Genomic DNA, 15,238 nt, shown 5'->3' on the forward strand with positions numbered 1-15,238 from the left:
AAATTTTTTTTCTCTGATCTTCTCTGGCCAACTGTGTTCTCTTCTTCATATGAAGAAAGAGAATACAGTTTGCAGGGGTATGATTAGGCCTCAAACACTACAGACACCAAGAATGGATGCCTTTATCAGAGATCGTCCTATTGCACCAAGTGCAGTGCTCGAAGCCACTGGGAATCTTGGTGGCCAAATCAAATGATTCAATGGTGCTAAAAAGGGCAAAGCGCCAGGAAAAGGAGGAGGGAAAAACTCGACCAGAGCTCAGGCCTAAACGCGGCCTAGCGAGCATGGTAAAAGAAAGAAAACTTTAAAAAGATGAAAAAATAATCCATGAAGATACTGGAAAGAAATAAAATGAAGAAAACCCCCAAGAGAGGTATATAAAAAAACAAAAGGAAGGCACAAAAAATAGACAGAAGGCCGAACCAGCTGTGACGAATGGGAATAAACGCACCCTCTCCTCACCGCAGGAGAAACTGAACTGCTAGCTCTGCGCTCTTGCGGCAGGTGGGAAGGCATTCGTGCATGCACAGTGGAGTGAGTCTCATGCTCAAAGACCTGTTTAAAGCTTGTTACAAGTCCAGACTGGCAATGCGGACCTGTGTTACCCTCATGTGAGAATTATAGGCCTGCTTGTCTTCAGAGAATCAAGCTCCTTTCTTGTTGATTCTCGGTTTAGAGAACACTGAAAACCCAGAAGGTGTCGCTTGTTTAATCACCATGACATCCATATCTAAACGCCACGATTCAGTGATACACAAGATATCAAACTTCTTAGAAGTGAATAAATCCTGCAAGATAATTTATTTTTAACAGACCTAGCATTGACTAAACAAATATTTACAGGCCGCATGCTGGAGTGTTGTAAAGGCTCACGTTTAACCGAGACTAGCACTCTCTCCCTATTAAAACAACTAGAAACTGAGGCAAGGTGGCCAGTTCTACCCTGCTCTATTCGAACCGGAATCAAAGACATCCTAAGACAGTTACGTTTAAAAATCTACCAAAACCCCACCAATCCCACATGAATTTCACACAAAGGAGTGCTCTTTCGTCAGTGCGTGACACCTCCGGTACAGGCTACCCAAAAAAATGTTCAACAGCTCACTGTGACATCACAGTGGGCGGAGCTTAGCTCAGTCCATGAAGGGAAGCCTTAGAACTAACTCCAGGGTAGAAATTATGATGGGGAGGGAGGGTAGCAATCCTGAATCTCTTTTGAACTATAAGGAAGAGTGTTGGATTTATTTGTTTAAATACTGTGTGCCCTAAGGATTTGAATTTAGAAAGTGAATGGATGACAGCTATTTGAATGTCAATCCTGGCCTCTTATTGGTTCTTAACAGCATGTGATTGAGCCAATTAGTTATGTGACTGATGCAGCTGCCATTACTTTTTTTTTTTAGTTTGGCTGTGCCATGGAGAGAGAGCTCTGTTAAAGTTTACGGAAGGCTTTTTTTATGCCATAGATAATTTATCACTCTAAAATATAAGATTTTTATTTATTTGACTTTTATGAAATGCTTTTTTGTTTTTTAGGAGACCGCTGAGGCACATACCGAAACACAGCTGTATCGGCAACTGGTTCTCCATAGCACTTCAGATAAGTTTCTAAGTCAAAACTGCTTTAAAATGCTTTCAAAGTTAAAAATAATTAACAAAAAAAGATAAAAAGTACTGATGAGAATGTTGAGCTGGCTAAGGTCTCTTTTGTACGGATACTTTATGTGAAGCCAGATATAAGGTTATTTCTGACTGGTCTATTAAAATTTTTTTTTTATATTTATGTAAGATTATTGTTCTACAAGATTTGATTGAACTGAAGTTAATTTACAATCTAGGGATCTGTTGAATTGTCTCTATTTACCTTGGCATGACACAATCGCAGCTAGACATGGAGAATACCTGTGATGCTGAAACTAGGTCAAAGAGCAATACAGAATACCAAAAAAGACTGCAGTGCTCTGCAGAAAAGGAAATGAAGGGGCCTCATATGAAGGTACTGGCACTAGGGGTAGTGCACTCCAAAAATTCCCCTGCTTGATAATCACTGCTCCTGGTTCAAGCTGGGCTTATTCTGCTCATCCTCAGAGAAAGCTACCAATACAAAAATTTCTAATCAGTACATTGTCTAGAAATACACTGAATTCATTTAAAACAGGTATCTGATGTACGGGGACAGACACCAATTTAACAATTTTAGTGCCTGACTTCCAAATACATATGTTAACCTCTGTGTAAGTTCATAGTGATAGGAATTATGTCTGCCTTGCATTTCCATGTCCAGTACATTCTCCAAAATAATGCAAAACAAGGCTTAGTCGAGATCATTTGGGCATATTAATCTACTTCTCAAATAGCAGTTTGAACCTCTGCAGTTTTTTTTCCCTTTGGCCTGCCAACATATAGCTAAAGACTTCAGATAGGTTAAGTAAACGCACTTCAAAAATAATTAAAAGATTCAACTGCTTCATATCAGCTAACTTATCAACCCTCCCCCACCTCTTATCATCTTGTCCTTCTCTATACAATTGTATTATCTTTGTGATACTTTTTACCCATATATTGTATTACCTCTATGATACTTTGTACCCATACATCATGTTATCTCTGTGATACTTGTACCCATACGTTGTAAGCCGCACTGAACCTGCTATCGAGTGGGAAAGAGCGGGGTATAAATGCTATAAATAAATAAATAAAAATGATAGAGTGCTAAACCCAACACAAATTACTCCTACTTGGACACAGCGCAGGTGTTTGCTTAATATCAAGAGTGCTAAGTAATAACAGTACTCACAGAATTATCACCTACAGATATGATCACTGTGAATAGTACAGCAAAATCTGCACCACTGCTGCAGGATAAAGGGTAGAATAAAAGAAGTCAAGCTACTTGAAAATTTATCTCCACTACAGAACACACATTAAATGTTGCTTTGAGACGAACTAGAACAGACATCAACCCATGTGCAAAAAATGTTCTTTATGCCCTCACCTGGATATCTGAAATAGAATCAACTGTGAACATCTGAGCACCAAGTTCTTCTTTTTCCCAGGCATCCAAAACTAATGACTTTCTCACTTTCTTCACAGAAGAAACATGCTAGAACAAATAATAATAAATTAAAGCCTCTGGTATCTTAACAATAAGTTGCTTAACTGGTGGTTTGTGGCTTTACCTCTTGTTTGCAGTTTATATAGACAGGATCATCTTCCTCTTTGAGGAATATATCTTTTCCAGTTTCCTGCTTTAAAACCTCTCTAATGTCTTCTTCCAAAAAGGAGAGAGGCTGTGACTAAAAACATTAAAAGAAAAAGCAGACATTAGCTTTTATTTCTGTACCAGTAAAGTGAAGATGCTTAGTTGTAACAGGGTTCCCTATAGACTATAGGATAAATAAAAAATACAAATGGTTATCATCAGCCAATAGCATCTAGACAGAGATCTCTCAGAGCTCAGAATTAACTAGAAAAAGTCTTTGAATATACTCGCCTGTTCCTGTCTCTCTCTGCCCCTGAGCTGATTCCTTTGTTGCTATGTAGCTTCGAGCCTTCAATGAGGTAGATGGGATTGTGTGTATGATTTATCATGTCTATGGAGGATCATATTACAAGTAGACAACTTTGCTTTTTCTGTTAACAAGCAGGATGAATCATCCATGGGGGTCATCCCAGATAAGGGTTGCTTCAGGAGGAGTAGCCCAGTGGTTAGTGTAGCAGACTGATCCTGGGGAACTGGGTTCAATTCTCACCGCAGCTCCTTGTGACTCTGGGTAAGTCACTTAACCCTCAACTGCCCCACATACAAATAAGTACCAAACCATTTTGACTGTAACCATAGAAAGGCAGTATATCAAGTCCCATCTCCTTTCCCCTCCTGAAAGTTCATCTTGATGTTGCAGGAGTCAAGATGAACTAGTGATTAAGAATGTGACAGCTGGAATAGTTATGCAAACAGATTTTTCAACTTGGCCTGTCTAAAGACATTGTCCCATCTGGGTGTATGATCAAGACAGTAGCAGGACAAATAGGTATGCAGTGAAGACCAAGTTATTGCTTTGCAGATGTTTTCTAATGATACTAACTGTCCACTAATTTCATCTTGTCCCTTATTTCTGTCCTCTTTAAAAAGAATGTGAGGGCTGATTTGCTATCCAGGGTATGAAGAGGTTTTTTTTCTCCTAAATGGTTGATGTGAAACACAAAAGCTAACTCGGGGGTCCTTTTGCTAAGTAGTGTAAGGTGCTAATGTGCGCCTAAACATGGGATGAACTAATGTGCTCCACGTTAATTTTGGGATGTGCGTGCGCTAACTGCATGTTAAAACATTTAAGAAAAATGTTATAAGGGTGTGTGTGTCAGGGGTGGAGAGTATATGTTCCTGTGCTAACCAGTTAGCGCATCTACATTACCACACACTAACTACTTAGTGCACTGATAAGACAGGAGCCCTTATCGCCATGGTAAAAATGAGGGTGGGACCAGAGCTTCAGAGACAGAAGGGAAGGCCGAAGGTGCGCTGAGCGAAGAACACGCTTTTCGCTGCCGACGCCACCTTAACCCCGAGGTACACCTTTTAAATTTTGGAGGCGTATATCTCGACATCAGTGCTGTCGTCAGCTGTTTGTAGATCGTAATCAACAGCTACGTAGTGATGAAACTCCTCTTCAGTAACACAGGCTGGGATGTCAATAGCCTGTTCATCTGACACATTTGCAACAGCTACATCTGTTTCGTCCCACTCCTTATCCCTAACAAAGCTTGCCCGCTTGTAGCAGTTCACAATGGTTGCCTATGTAACATGATTCCAGGCTTCTTTCTGCATATGTAGGGAATCCAACAGTGATAGATTACGAGCCAGTTCAACCAGCACGTTTATCCTTGCAAGTCTGGTCATCCATAATGCTCATCAGACAACGTAGCACAAGAGCCCGATTATTTATTTATTTTATTTGTTGCATTTGTACCCCACATTTTCTCACCTATTTGCAGGCTTACATAGTACTGTCAGAGGCATTTGCCCAGTCGGTGGATAACAAATACAAAGTTGTATAGTGATCGTATGAGGTATAAGTGGAGAGTCGGAATGAAGATTGCGTGTTGTCCTGTTCGATCATAGTCATGCTGTGTTGGTAGGTGAAGAGGGTTACGTGGGGTCGTTGGGGTAGGCCTTTTTGAATAGTGTAAGCCCGCAGGGGTGCTCTCTGGTGTGCAGTGGCTCCTGCCCAGCCTCACCAGCCCTTTGCTTCAGGGAACCACCTTGAGACCAGACTTTTCTGTGTCTCCGTTGACTCGGGCCTCTATGTTTGGTCCTCCCCTTTCCCTCAGGGTGACCACTTCATTAACCTTCAGTTCGGGCCCGGCCTCCCCGCTGTATCTCCTGGTAACCGAACCACCTTACCAGTTCTTCTGGTGAGCCCCCTGGTCACCGTCCTCCTCTGGAAGATATAGTGCGGATCCCTTTGCTCACAGAAATATGCAAATTAAGCTGATCATATGTAAATTCAGTTTATTGGAACTATGCTCCAGTCTAGTGGGAACCTTGCTTTCCAACTATTATTTGGTTACCCCAAATTCACGCCCCTGAGACCATTTACTGTGGGACACCTGGGTCTCAGGGTATAACAGCCTCCTCCCCTGGATAGGACCTTCTTTATTCACATTAACCTTACAGTCCTATCCTCCACCCCACGGCTGTTTGTTCTTTTTAAACCCTTCACAGTTCCAACATCAGTACTGGGGGGACACAGTCCTTCCCCTTGAACACCCAGTTCTTTCCCAGTACTGAGGACACAGTCCTTCCCCTTGAACACCCAGTTCTTTCCCAGTACTGAGGACACACAGTCCCACCCCAATACTTCAGGGACTTCTTACCCCAGGATTTTCAGCCTGCTTTCCTTCTCGGACACACAGTTCAGGCTTCCGGCCTCCAGGCTCCCATCTCCTCTCCCTCGGGCAAAAACTCCTTCCTCTGCTGAGAGGAAGCTATTTATGAGGTGTCCAATAAACCTCCCCACCTCTTGAAACCTCGCCCCTCTGGTTCCAGAAAGATCTAGCCTAGAAGACTCTTCTCACTCCCCCAGCTATCTCTCTGGAGCTCCCTCTATTGGCCCATACATGCCAATACTCAGCTAGATCCCCGGAGCTCCCTCTAGTGACCAGAATGGGCATTTTCCCGGGTTTTAGTGGGAGAGCGCCCTCTGGCGGCCTCCTCATGTAAGGGCAGACACTGGGGTTATCACAATAGGTTGGTTTTTAGTGATTTCCTGAAGTTCAAGTGGTCGTGGATTGTTTTCACAGCTTTTGGGAGCCCATTCCATAGTTCTGCGCTTATGTAGGAGAAGCCAGCTGCGTAAGTTGTTTTGTATTTCAGTCCTTTGCAATTTGGGTAGTGTAGGTTTAGGTAGGATCTTGATGATCTAACTTTGTTTCTTATTGGTAAGTCCGTGAGGTCTGTCATGTATTCTGGGACTATGCCGTATATGATTCTGTGGACTAAGGTGCAGATTTTGAAGATGATCCGTTCTTTGATTGGGAGCCAATGCAACTTTTCTTGGAGGGGTTTGGCACTTTCAAAGCGTGTTTTGCTGAATATCAGCCTGGCTGCTGTATTTTGGGCGGTCTGGGTTTTTTTTATGAGTTCTTTGCAGCCCGCGTAGATTCCATTGCAATAATCGGCATGGCTTAGGGCTATTGATTGTATTAGGTATCGAAAAGTTGCTCTTGGGAAGAAAGGTTTTAATAATGTTGTTTGAAATTGGCTATTAAGCCCTGATCCATAGGTTGGATCAGAGAGGTAGTATCTGGTGGCAGGAAGACCACCTTGACGTTAGACAGCCTGACATCATCATTGTGTGCAGCACAATTATCACAAAGCAACAAAATCTGACGCTTTTGTGCCTGCATTCTAGTGTCTAACTTCTTTAGCCACGGCTTCCAAATTTGGCCCAGTCATCCATGAATTTGTGTTAGCCTTGTATGACACAGGAAGTCGCTTAACATTCTTGAAGCAACGGGGCTGTTTGCTCTTTCCAATGACGAGAGGTTCCAACTTCTCACTCCCATCCATATTGCAGCAAAGAAGGATTGTCAGTCGGTCCTTCGACGTTTTACCTCCATAGTTTCGGCTTGTTTGAATGCAAGTGTTCCATCAGGAATTGCTCGCCAGTAGAGACCGTTTTCGTCAGCATTGAAAATATCACAAGGTGGAGGAGGAAATGACATCACGCCAGAGAATGGAGCAGTGAAAACGGAGCTCCCGTCTATCAGATATAAAAAAAGCAATTAATTAGCGCTCCTACCCATGGGAGAAAGCTCAAAGACTCAGGTCTCGATAGGTGAAAGAAAGAGGAGTCGAACAATGTCTCAATCCAAGATTAAAACGCCGGACTTAGCAGCGTTCTCTTACCAGCAAGAAGGGAGAAATGGAGGGCTGCTAACGGAAGAAGATGGCGCCCATAGCACGAGAGTGGAACAGAAAGACTCGGAGCAAGCACGCGACGATCCCCCAATTGAAAGAACGGAGGAAGAGCCAGAGGTTTGGGCGAAACTATGTACATGGTTCCAAGAAATAAAAACAGACCTCAAAGAAGTGCACAGGGACTTTGCCCAGTTGAGCACTGAGCTAACAGGAGAAATAACCGAGCTGGGAAATCATGTGATGGAGATCGAAAATGGCCAAGAAGAGCAAGGGGAAGCGATGAAAGCCATGGAGCAGCAGTTGGACGAGAGGAAAACAGAATCCAGGTACTTTATGGACAAAATCGAGGACTTAGAGAATAGGAGCAGACGCTCTAATATTAGAATTCGTAGGGTACCTGAGGCACCTGAATTTAACAACTGTGAAGAGGTGGTGCAATCCATCACAGCGCAAGTGCTATCTACTGAAAATGAGCACTATGACAAGACTACAATTCGACTAGAACGTGCACATAGGGCACTGGGTATGAGAAAACCGAACCAGCCAAAAGATATAGTGGCATGTTTTACAGAATTCAAAGTTAAGGAAGCAGTGATGAAGAAGGCGAGAGGGGCGAGCCCGCTGACTTGGGAGAGCTACCCGATTGAATTGTATCAGGACATCTCAGCAATAACCCTTAAACAGTGGGGAGAACTGCGGCCACTGACAGCGCAGTTAAGAGAGGAGGGTGTGCCATACAAATGGCAATACCCATTCGCACTAACATTTTTCTGTGAGGGAAAACAGAGGAGAGTGGCATCGATGGAAGATGCGCAGGAATATCTGAAGCGAAGGGAGAATGCAGAAGACCCTCACCACTACAAACAAGGAGAGGCAGTTCGAGCCACCAAACCCAAATGGCAAAGGATCTCGCAAGGCCGCGGATGCCTACGGAGGCAGATATCCGGAAAACAACTGCACTCACAAGCGGGAAAATTAAGTCACCAGCAGAATGTTCGAAAGGTTGAGTGGCACAGAACACAGGAGAAGGCCAATGGTGAGACGCACCATTTTGCAGGGGAGGAGGAGAAATTAGAAGTGGCTGAGAGACGAAGAAGGACGTCGCTCCTCTCAGCTATAGACATATGCAATCTGTCCCTAAAATCGAGTGTAGTACCGGAAGACTGGAGGGTAGCCAATGTTACTCCGATTTTTAAGAAGGGTTCCAGAGGAGATCCGGGAAATTATAGACCGGTGAGTCTGACGTCGGTGCCGGGCAAGATGGTGGAGGCTATTATTAAGAATAAAATTGCAGAGCACATACAAAAACATGGACTGATGAGACAAAGTCAGCACGGATTTAGTGAAGGGAAGTCTTGCCTCACCAATCTAATGCATTTTTTGAGGGGGTAAGCAAACATGTGGACAATGGGGAGCCGGTTGATATTGTATATCTGGATTTTCAGAAGGCGTTTGACAAAGTGCCGCACGAAAGACTCCTGAAGAAATTGCAGAGTCATGGAATCGGAGGTAGGGTATTATTATGGATTAAGAACTGGTTGAAAGATAGGAAGCAGAGAGTAGGATTGCGTGGCCAGTATTCTCAGTGGAGGAGGGTAGTTAGTGGGGACCCGCAGGGGTCTGTGCTGGGTCCGTTGCTTTTTAATGTATTTATAAATGACCTAGAGATGGGAATAACTAGTGAGGTAATTAAATTCGCCGATGACACAAAATTATTCAGGGTCGTCAAGTCGCAGGAGGAATGTGAACGATTACAGGAGGACCTTGCGAGACTGGGAGAATGGGCGTGCAAGTGGCAGATGAAGTTCAATGTTGACAAGTGCAAAGTGATGCATGTGGGTAAGAGGAACCCGAATTATAGCTACGTCTTGCAAGGTTCCGCGTTAGGAGTTACGGATCAAGAAAGGGATCTGGGTGTCGTCGTCGATGATACGCTGAAACCTTCTGCTCAGTGTGCTGCTGCGGCTAGGAAAGCGAATAGAATGCTGGGTGTTATTAGGAAGGGTATGGAGTCCAGGTGTGCGGATGTTATAATGCCGTTGTATCGCTCCATGGTGCGACCGCACCTGGAGTATTGTGTTCAGTACTGGTCTCCGTATCTCAAAAAAGATATAGTAGAATTGGAAAAGGTACAGCGAAGGGCGACGAAAATGATAGTGGGGATGGGACGACTTTCCTATGAAGAGAGGCTGAGAAGGCTAGGGCTTTTCAGCTTGGAGAAGAGACGGCTGAGGGGAGATATGATAGAAGTGTATAAAATAATGAGTGGAATGGATCGGGTGGATGTGAAGCGACTGTTCACGCTATCCAAAAATACTAGGACTAGAGGGCATGAGTTGAAGCTACAGTGTGGTAAATTTAAAACGAATCGGAGAAAATTTTTCTTCACCCAACGTGTAATTAGACTCTGGAATTCGTTGCCGGAGAACGTGGTACGGGCGGTTAGCTTGACGGAGTTTAAAAAGGGGTTAGATAGATTCCTAAAGGACAAGTCCATAGACCGCTATTAAATGGACTTGGAAAAATTCCGCATTTTTAGGTATAACTTGTCTGGAATGTTTTTACGTTTGGGGAGCGTGCCAGGTGCCCTTGACCTGGATTGGCCACTGTCGGTGACAGGATGCTGGGCTAGATGGACCTTTGGTCTTTCCCAGTATGGCACTACTTATGTACTTATCCAGAGGTGATTGGGACGTGTCTTTTTTGGAAGAGGGAGGGAGGGGTGGGAGGGAAGAGATGGGGACAATACTACAGTATCTGGTGGTTGCTGAATAGGCTAGAAAGAGGGGGAAGACACTTTACAACATGTTCAATTGTGTGACCTGGAATGTTAAGGGCCTCAATTCACCAATTAAGCGCAAGCGTATGTTTTCAGAGGTTGTAAGAGTGAGAAGTGATGTAATCATGTTGCAAGAAACGCATTTAAAGAAGTGTCATGAGAAATTGATAGCCCATAAGAGATACCCAGTGGTATTACAGTCCACAAACAGCCAACATCATAAAAAGGGGGGGGGGGGGTGCTTGTGGCCTTTTCGGATACATTGCCCTGGAAAATCACTAAAATAGTGTCGGATAAGGGGGGCAGATTTCTCTTGGTTGTAGCCTCATTATACAACACTCAGTATACTTTTGTTACATTATATGCACCCAACGAAGGGCAAGGCAAGTTCATGGAGGAAATTGAAACAGTACTCCAACAAAATGTGTAAGGCCAGCTATTAATGGGTGGAGACTTTAATTTGACAATAGACCCCATCCTAGATAACTCAACGGGGCAAGCGGGATATGCTAGAAAAGATAAGAGAGGTCTTGAAAAGATTTATGAATAGGTGGGGCCTAACTGACTTATGGAGGGCAACACACATGCAGAAAAAAGATTTCACTTACTATTCAGCATCACACAATTCCTATTCGAGGATAGACCTCTGGCTGGGGGATGGGATAGTGGCTAGAGCCTTGCAGAAGATAAAAATAGACATCCGTACATGGTCTGACAATGCCCCAGTCCTGTTGACGTTCAGGATTGGAAGTGAAGCAGGAGGCCAAAGATACTGGCGTCTAGATGAGGCTCTATTGAACGATCCGGAGAATGTGGGAAAGATAGAACAATATATAAAAGAGTATGTAGAGTTCAATGATGTGGGGGATATCCACCCAGTGAACCTCTGGGAAGGTCTAAAGGTAGTATTGAGAGGGCAGCTAATCTCCCTTAAGGCCCATCTGAATAAAGTAAAAGAAGCTAAAGAACGGGAACTCAGGGAGATGATGGTGCAGACAGAACGGCAACATAAAATGAATCCCAGGGACACAAAGGTCATGACTGAGCTCCACAAATATAGAATGCAACTTAATGAGCTTCAGATCGCAGAGGTAGCTAGCCAATTGCAACAAGTGCAACAGGAATACTATGAGCTGGGGGATAAAGCAAGTAGACTACTAGCTAATTAGCTGAAAAAGCGGGTATCACGCAATCATATCCATTGTCTTAAAACACAACAAGGCCAGATTGTCACACAAACAGGTGATATACAAACAACCTTTCATGAATTCTATACTAACCTGTACAACTCCGAAGTGGAGGTCACCCCCAGGGATATCGACAGCTATCTACAGGGGATAGAGCTGCCTCAGTTATCGCAGGGAGAAAGAGCAAAAACTATCTGAGCCCATAGGGATGGAGGAGATAAAGGAAGCGATCAAAGATCTGCCACATGCCAAAGCCCCAGGGCCGGATGGGTTCCCCGCTAGACTCTACAAACTATACGCATCCCTGTTGGCGCCAATTCTTGTAAGGCTCCTCCAGTCCTTTGACCAGGCGCAAGAACTGCCTTATACATGGCGACTGGCAGCGGTAACCTTATTGCTTAAACCATGGAAGGACCCACAGCAATGTGGGTCATACAGACCAATCTCCCTCTTAAATATTGATTATAAAATATTCACAAAAGTTCTAGCAAACAGATTACAATTCGTGATGCCCAAGCTTATCCATGAAGACCAGGTGGGTTTCATTGTAGGGCGCCAGGCCTTTGATAACACGAGATGCCTACAACATGTAATTCAACAGGCCAGGGATGAACAGACACCAGCGGTAATTCTCTCGGTTGATGCGGAAAAAGCATTTGACTGGGTAGAATGGCCCTTCCTTTTTGTGATGCTGCAAAAAGTCGGCATAGAGGGAGGGTACTTGAAATGGTTGCAGTTATTTTACCAGGCCCCCCTGGCGGTTCTAAAAATCAATGGTTCATACTCAGAGCCTATAAACCTCAAAAGAGGTACCAGGCAGGGATGTGCAGTCTCACCACTACTGTTTGCATTGACTATCGAACCACTGGCCTGTAGCATTAGAAGGGATACAGGAGTTAAAAGAGTGGTGCGAGGGAAAAGGGAACACAAATTGATGTTATTCGCAGACGATATCCTCATGACACTGACAAGCCCAGAATCCTCAATAAAGCAGGCAATAAAGTTAATGAGGCAATACGGGGCTGTCGGGCTTTAAGGTAAACATTAATAAGACAGAAATACTTAACATTACAGTTTCGGGGCAAGAGGCACAGCGAATGAAAACAGCACTCCCATTTATCTGGGCCACAAAATCTATCAAATATCTTGGGATACAGATTACTCCTAGGATAGAGGAGCTCTATGAGGCAAATTTTCCTCCGAAAATAACAGAGCTGTTCGCTGAACTGGACAGATGCGAAGGCTTGAATGTTTCATGGATAGGGTGCATTAATGCGATTAAAATGATAATGTTGCCGAAAATACTATACCTCTTTATGGCGCTACCTATCCCCCAAAGTTTTTTTACATGCCTCAACAGAAAGATGTTTGCTTATATTTGGCGAAAAAGGCCACCGAGGGTGAAACGTGCTATAATGTATCAACCATATGATAGAGGAGGGATGGGAGTGCCCAACTTTTTCCTATACTACCAGGCGGCCCAATTAAGAATCCTAGCAGATTGGCATCCGGCTGTTAACAAAAAATGGTTACATTGGGAAAGGGCCTGGATGGGGATGAGAGAGGTGGGAGACATATTGTGGGCCCCAGATAAGGAACTTAGGAGCATAGGACGAAGGGTGCCCATAGGGGTGGGGCATATTTTGTCCACATGGCACCAAATCAGGAAACAATGGTTCCCAGAGAGAACATATTTTCACAAGACAGGGATAAGCAGGGCCTGGGGTTTCCCACTAGGAGCGACTGAGAACAGTTACAAACAATGGGCACGAGCTGGGCTGCACATACTGGGAAAATTATGGGATGAGGACAAGATGGTAGGATTTTCGGAATTGCAAGAGGAATATGGACTGCAGGCTAGAGACCAAGTATTCTATTGCTGTATACGTAATTATATGCTAACCAAGGCACGAGAAGAACTAGATTTGGGGGAAACATCTTTGGAAGTAGCGTTGGGAAAGGGAGAGGGTAGAGGAAGCGTATCACGCATCTACCTAGCATTGTTAAAATGCACAGACCCCCAGACATTCTATGTTAATAGATGGGAGAGAGCCCTACAAAACACAGTCCCCAAAGAGAGTTGGAAGAGAGGGTATCGATATCTCTCTAAACCATCAACGGCTCAGAGTGCAATTGAGAATGGCTTTAAAATCTATTATTGGTGGTATTACACGCCAGATAGACTGCAACATATTTACCCAGAGGTATCAGCAGACTGTTGGCGGACTTGTGGAGCTAGGGGAACATTCATGCACATTTGGTGGGACTGTCCAAGAATTACAGAATATTGGAGGACAGTGACTTTACTGATTACTAAAGTGCTTCAACAGCCCTAGCCATGCAAGCCAGAAAACTGTCTGCTACATCTTAAACCAGCATCAACGACAGGACTCCAGCACAGGCTGGCTATACAATATCTGGTAGCAGCTAAAATAGCAATAGCCAAAAACTGGAAACAGCAGCAGCTGCCAGATATGCAAAGAGTGATGCAAAAAGTGGATTTTATGTACCAAATGGCAAAACTGACAGCTATTAGAAGAGGGCGAATCAGAGCCTTTGACAAACTGTGGCAACCTTTTGAACAATTTCAGGAACAGAATATAGCACCACCATGATACAGGGGGGAGGGGGAGGGAGGGAGGGAAAGGGAAGTTAAAGTTTCATAAGCTGTATTGCTAGAAGATAAGTTGTAATTCAAGGTTTAACTAATGTGTATCATAAAAATTATAATAAAAAAAAGATATGGAAAAAAGAAAATATCACAAGGTGCAAATTCGTTCAAGATGGTAGGAAGAACTGAAACAACCCAATTTTCAGCACCAAAGTCATCAGCGTCTTGTTTTTCACCATGCTGTTTCTTGAATTTTATGTTGTTCCTCTCCTTCGTTAGGGACCCAGAGAAGCTCAGTTTTACTTGGGTTCAGGCAAAGTTTGTTGTGTTAAGCCCATTCTTAAATTGATGTTAGACAGGTAATCAGTTTATCCAAGGCTGTAGGTTAGTCAGGTTCAATGGATATGAGTAGCTGCACATCATCCGCATAGATGCAGAACTGAGTGTCCATTGACCGAATCAGCTCAGCTAGTGGCTTAAGGTAGATATTGAACAGAATAGGTGACATCGATCCTTGTGGTACCCAGCAGGTCAGTACCCATGGTGGTGATGAGTTGCTGCCAAACATTATGGATTGTTGCCTGTCTGATAGATAGGATATGAACCAGACAAGTAGTGTTCCATTGATACCTGTTTCTGTCAGTCATTCTAGCATATCATGATCCACAATGTCAATAGCTGCTGAGAAATCTAAAAGTACTAACACCGAGGCGAATCCCGTGTCTCGGTTTCTGTGAAGATCATGTAAGTAGGGATACAAGAACCGCTTCTGTTCCATAATCGGGTTTGAATCCAGATTGACATGGATCTAGCCAGTTTCTCTCTTCTAGTCAACCATTAAGTATGTAGAATTACTAGCAAAAAACACTGTCCCTCACTAAAACCAGTCCATACAGTACCAAATAACAACACAAATGTTTTCCGTATCATGATTTGACCAGAATCCAAACTGGTTCAGATCTAAAATTTCATGTGTACTTAAGAATTCCACTAAATCATTGTATACATTCTTTCCATAACTTTTACCACAAATGGTAATGATGCAACAGGCTTATAATTGTCAACTGATTTACGATCAACCTTACTATTTTTTTAATAGTGGTCTTACTATTGTTTTCTTTAATTAATCTGGAACAATCCCACAGGAAAAGCTTTTGCTGAATATCACAGAAAACCCAGGAGCAATTAAATCCTATAACAATTTCAATACTGCAGGTTGAGACATGGCTAGTTTACCTGTT

At 43.5% G+C, this 15,238-nt stretch overlaps 1 protein-coding gene across 3 annotated transcripts in view; it reads right to left on the reverse strand.

Moving 5' to 3' along the window:
• MYBL1 (MYB proto-oncogene like 1) overlaps positions 1-15,238 on the reverse strand; it is a 300,163-nt gene that overhangs the window by 23,892 nt on the left and 261,033 nt on the right. For all 3 annotated transcript variants that reach the window (XM_030190161.1, XM_030190160.1, XM_030190159.1), the window contains exons 13-14: positions 3,180-3,296; positions 2,996-3,103 (exon numbers count right to left, since the gene is read on the reverse strand). In XM_030190161.1, the coding sequence (XP_030046021.1) occupies positions 2,996-3,103; positions 3,180-3,296 (225 nt within the window). The remainder of the gene's footprint in view (positions 1-2,995; positions 3,104-3,179; positions 3,297-15,238) is intronic.

The sequence above is a fragment of the Microcaecilia unicolor genome, chromosome 1 (genome assembly GCF_901765095.1).
Source record: "Microcaecilia unicolor chromosome 1, aMicUni1.1, whole genome shotgun sequence".
Classification (NCBI taxonomy): Eukaryota; Metazoa; Chordata; class Amphibia; order Gymnophiona; family Siphonopidae; genus Microcaecilia; species Microcaecilia unicolor.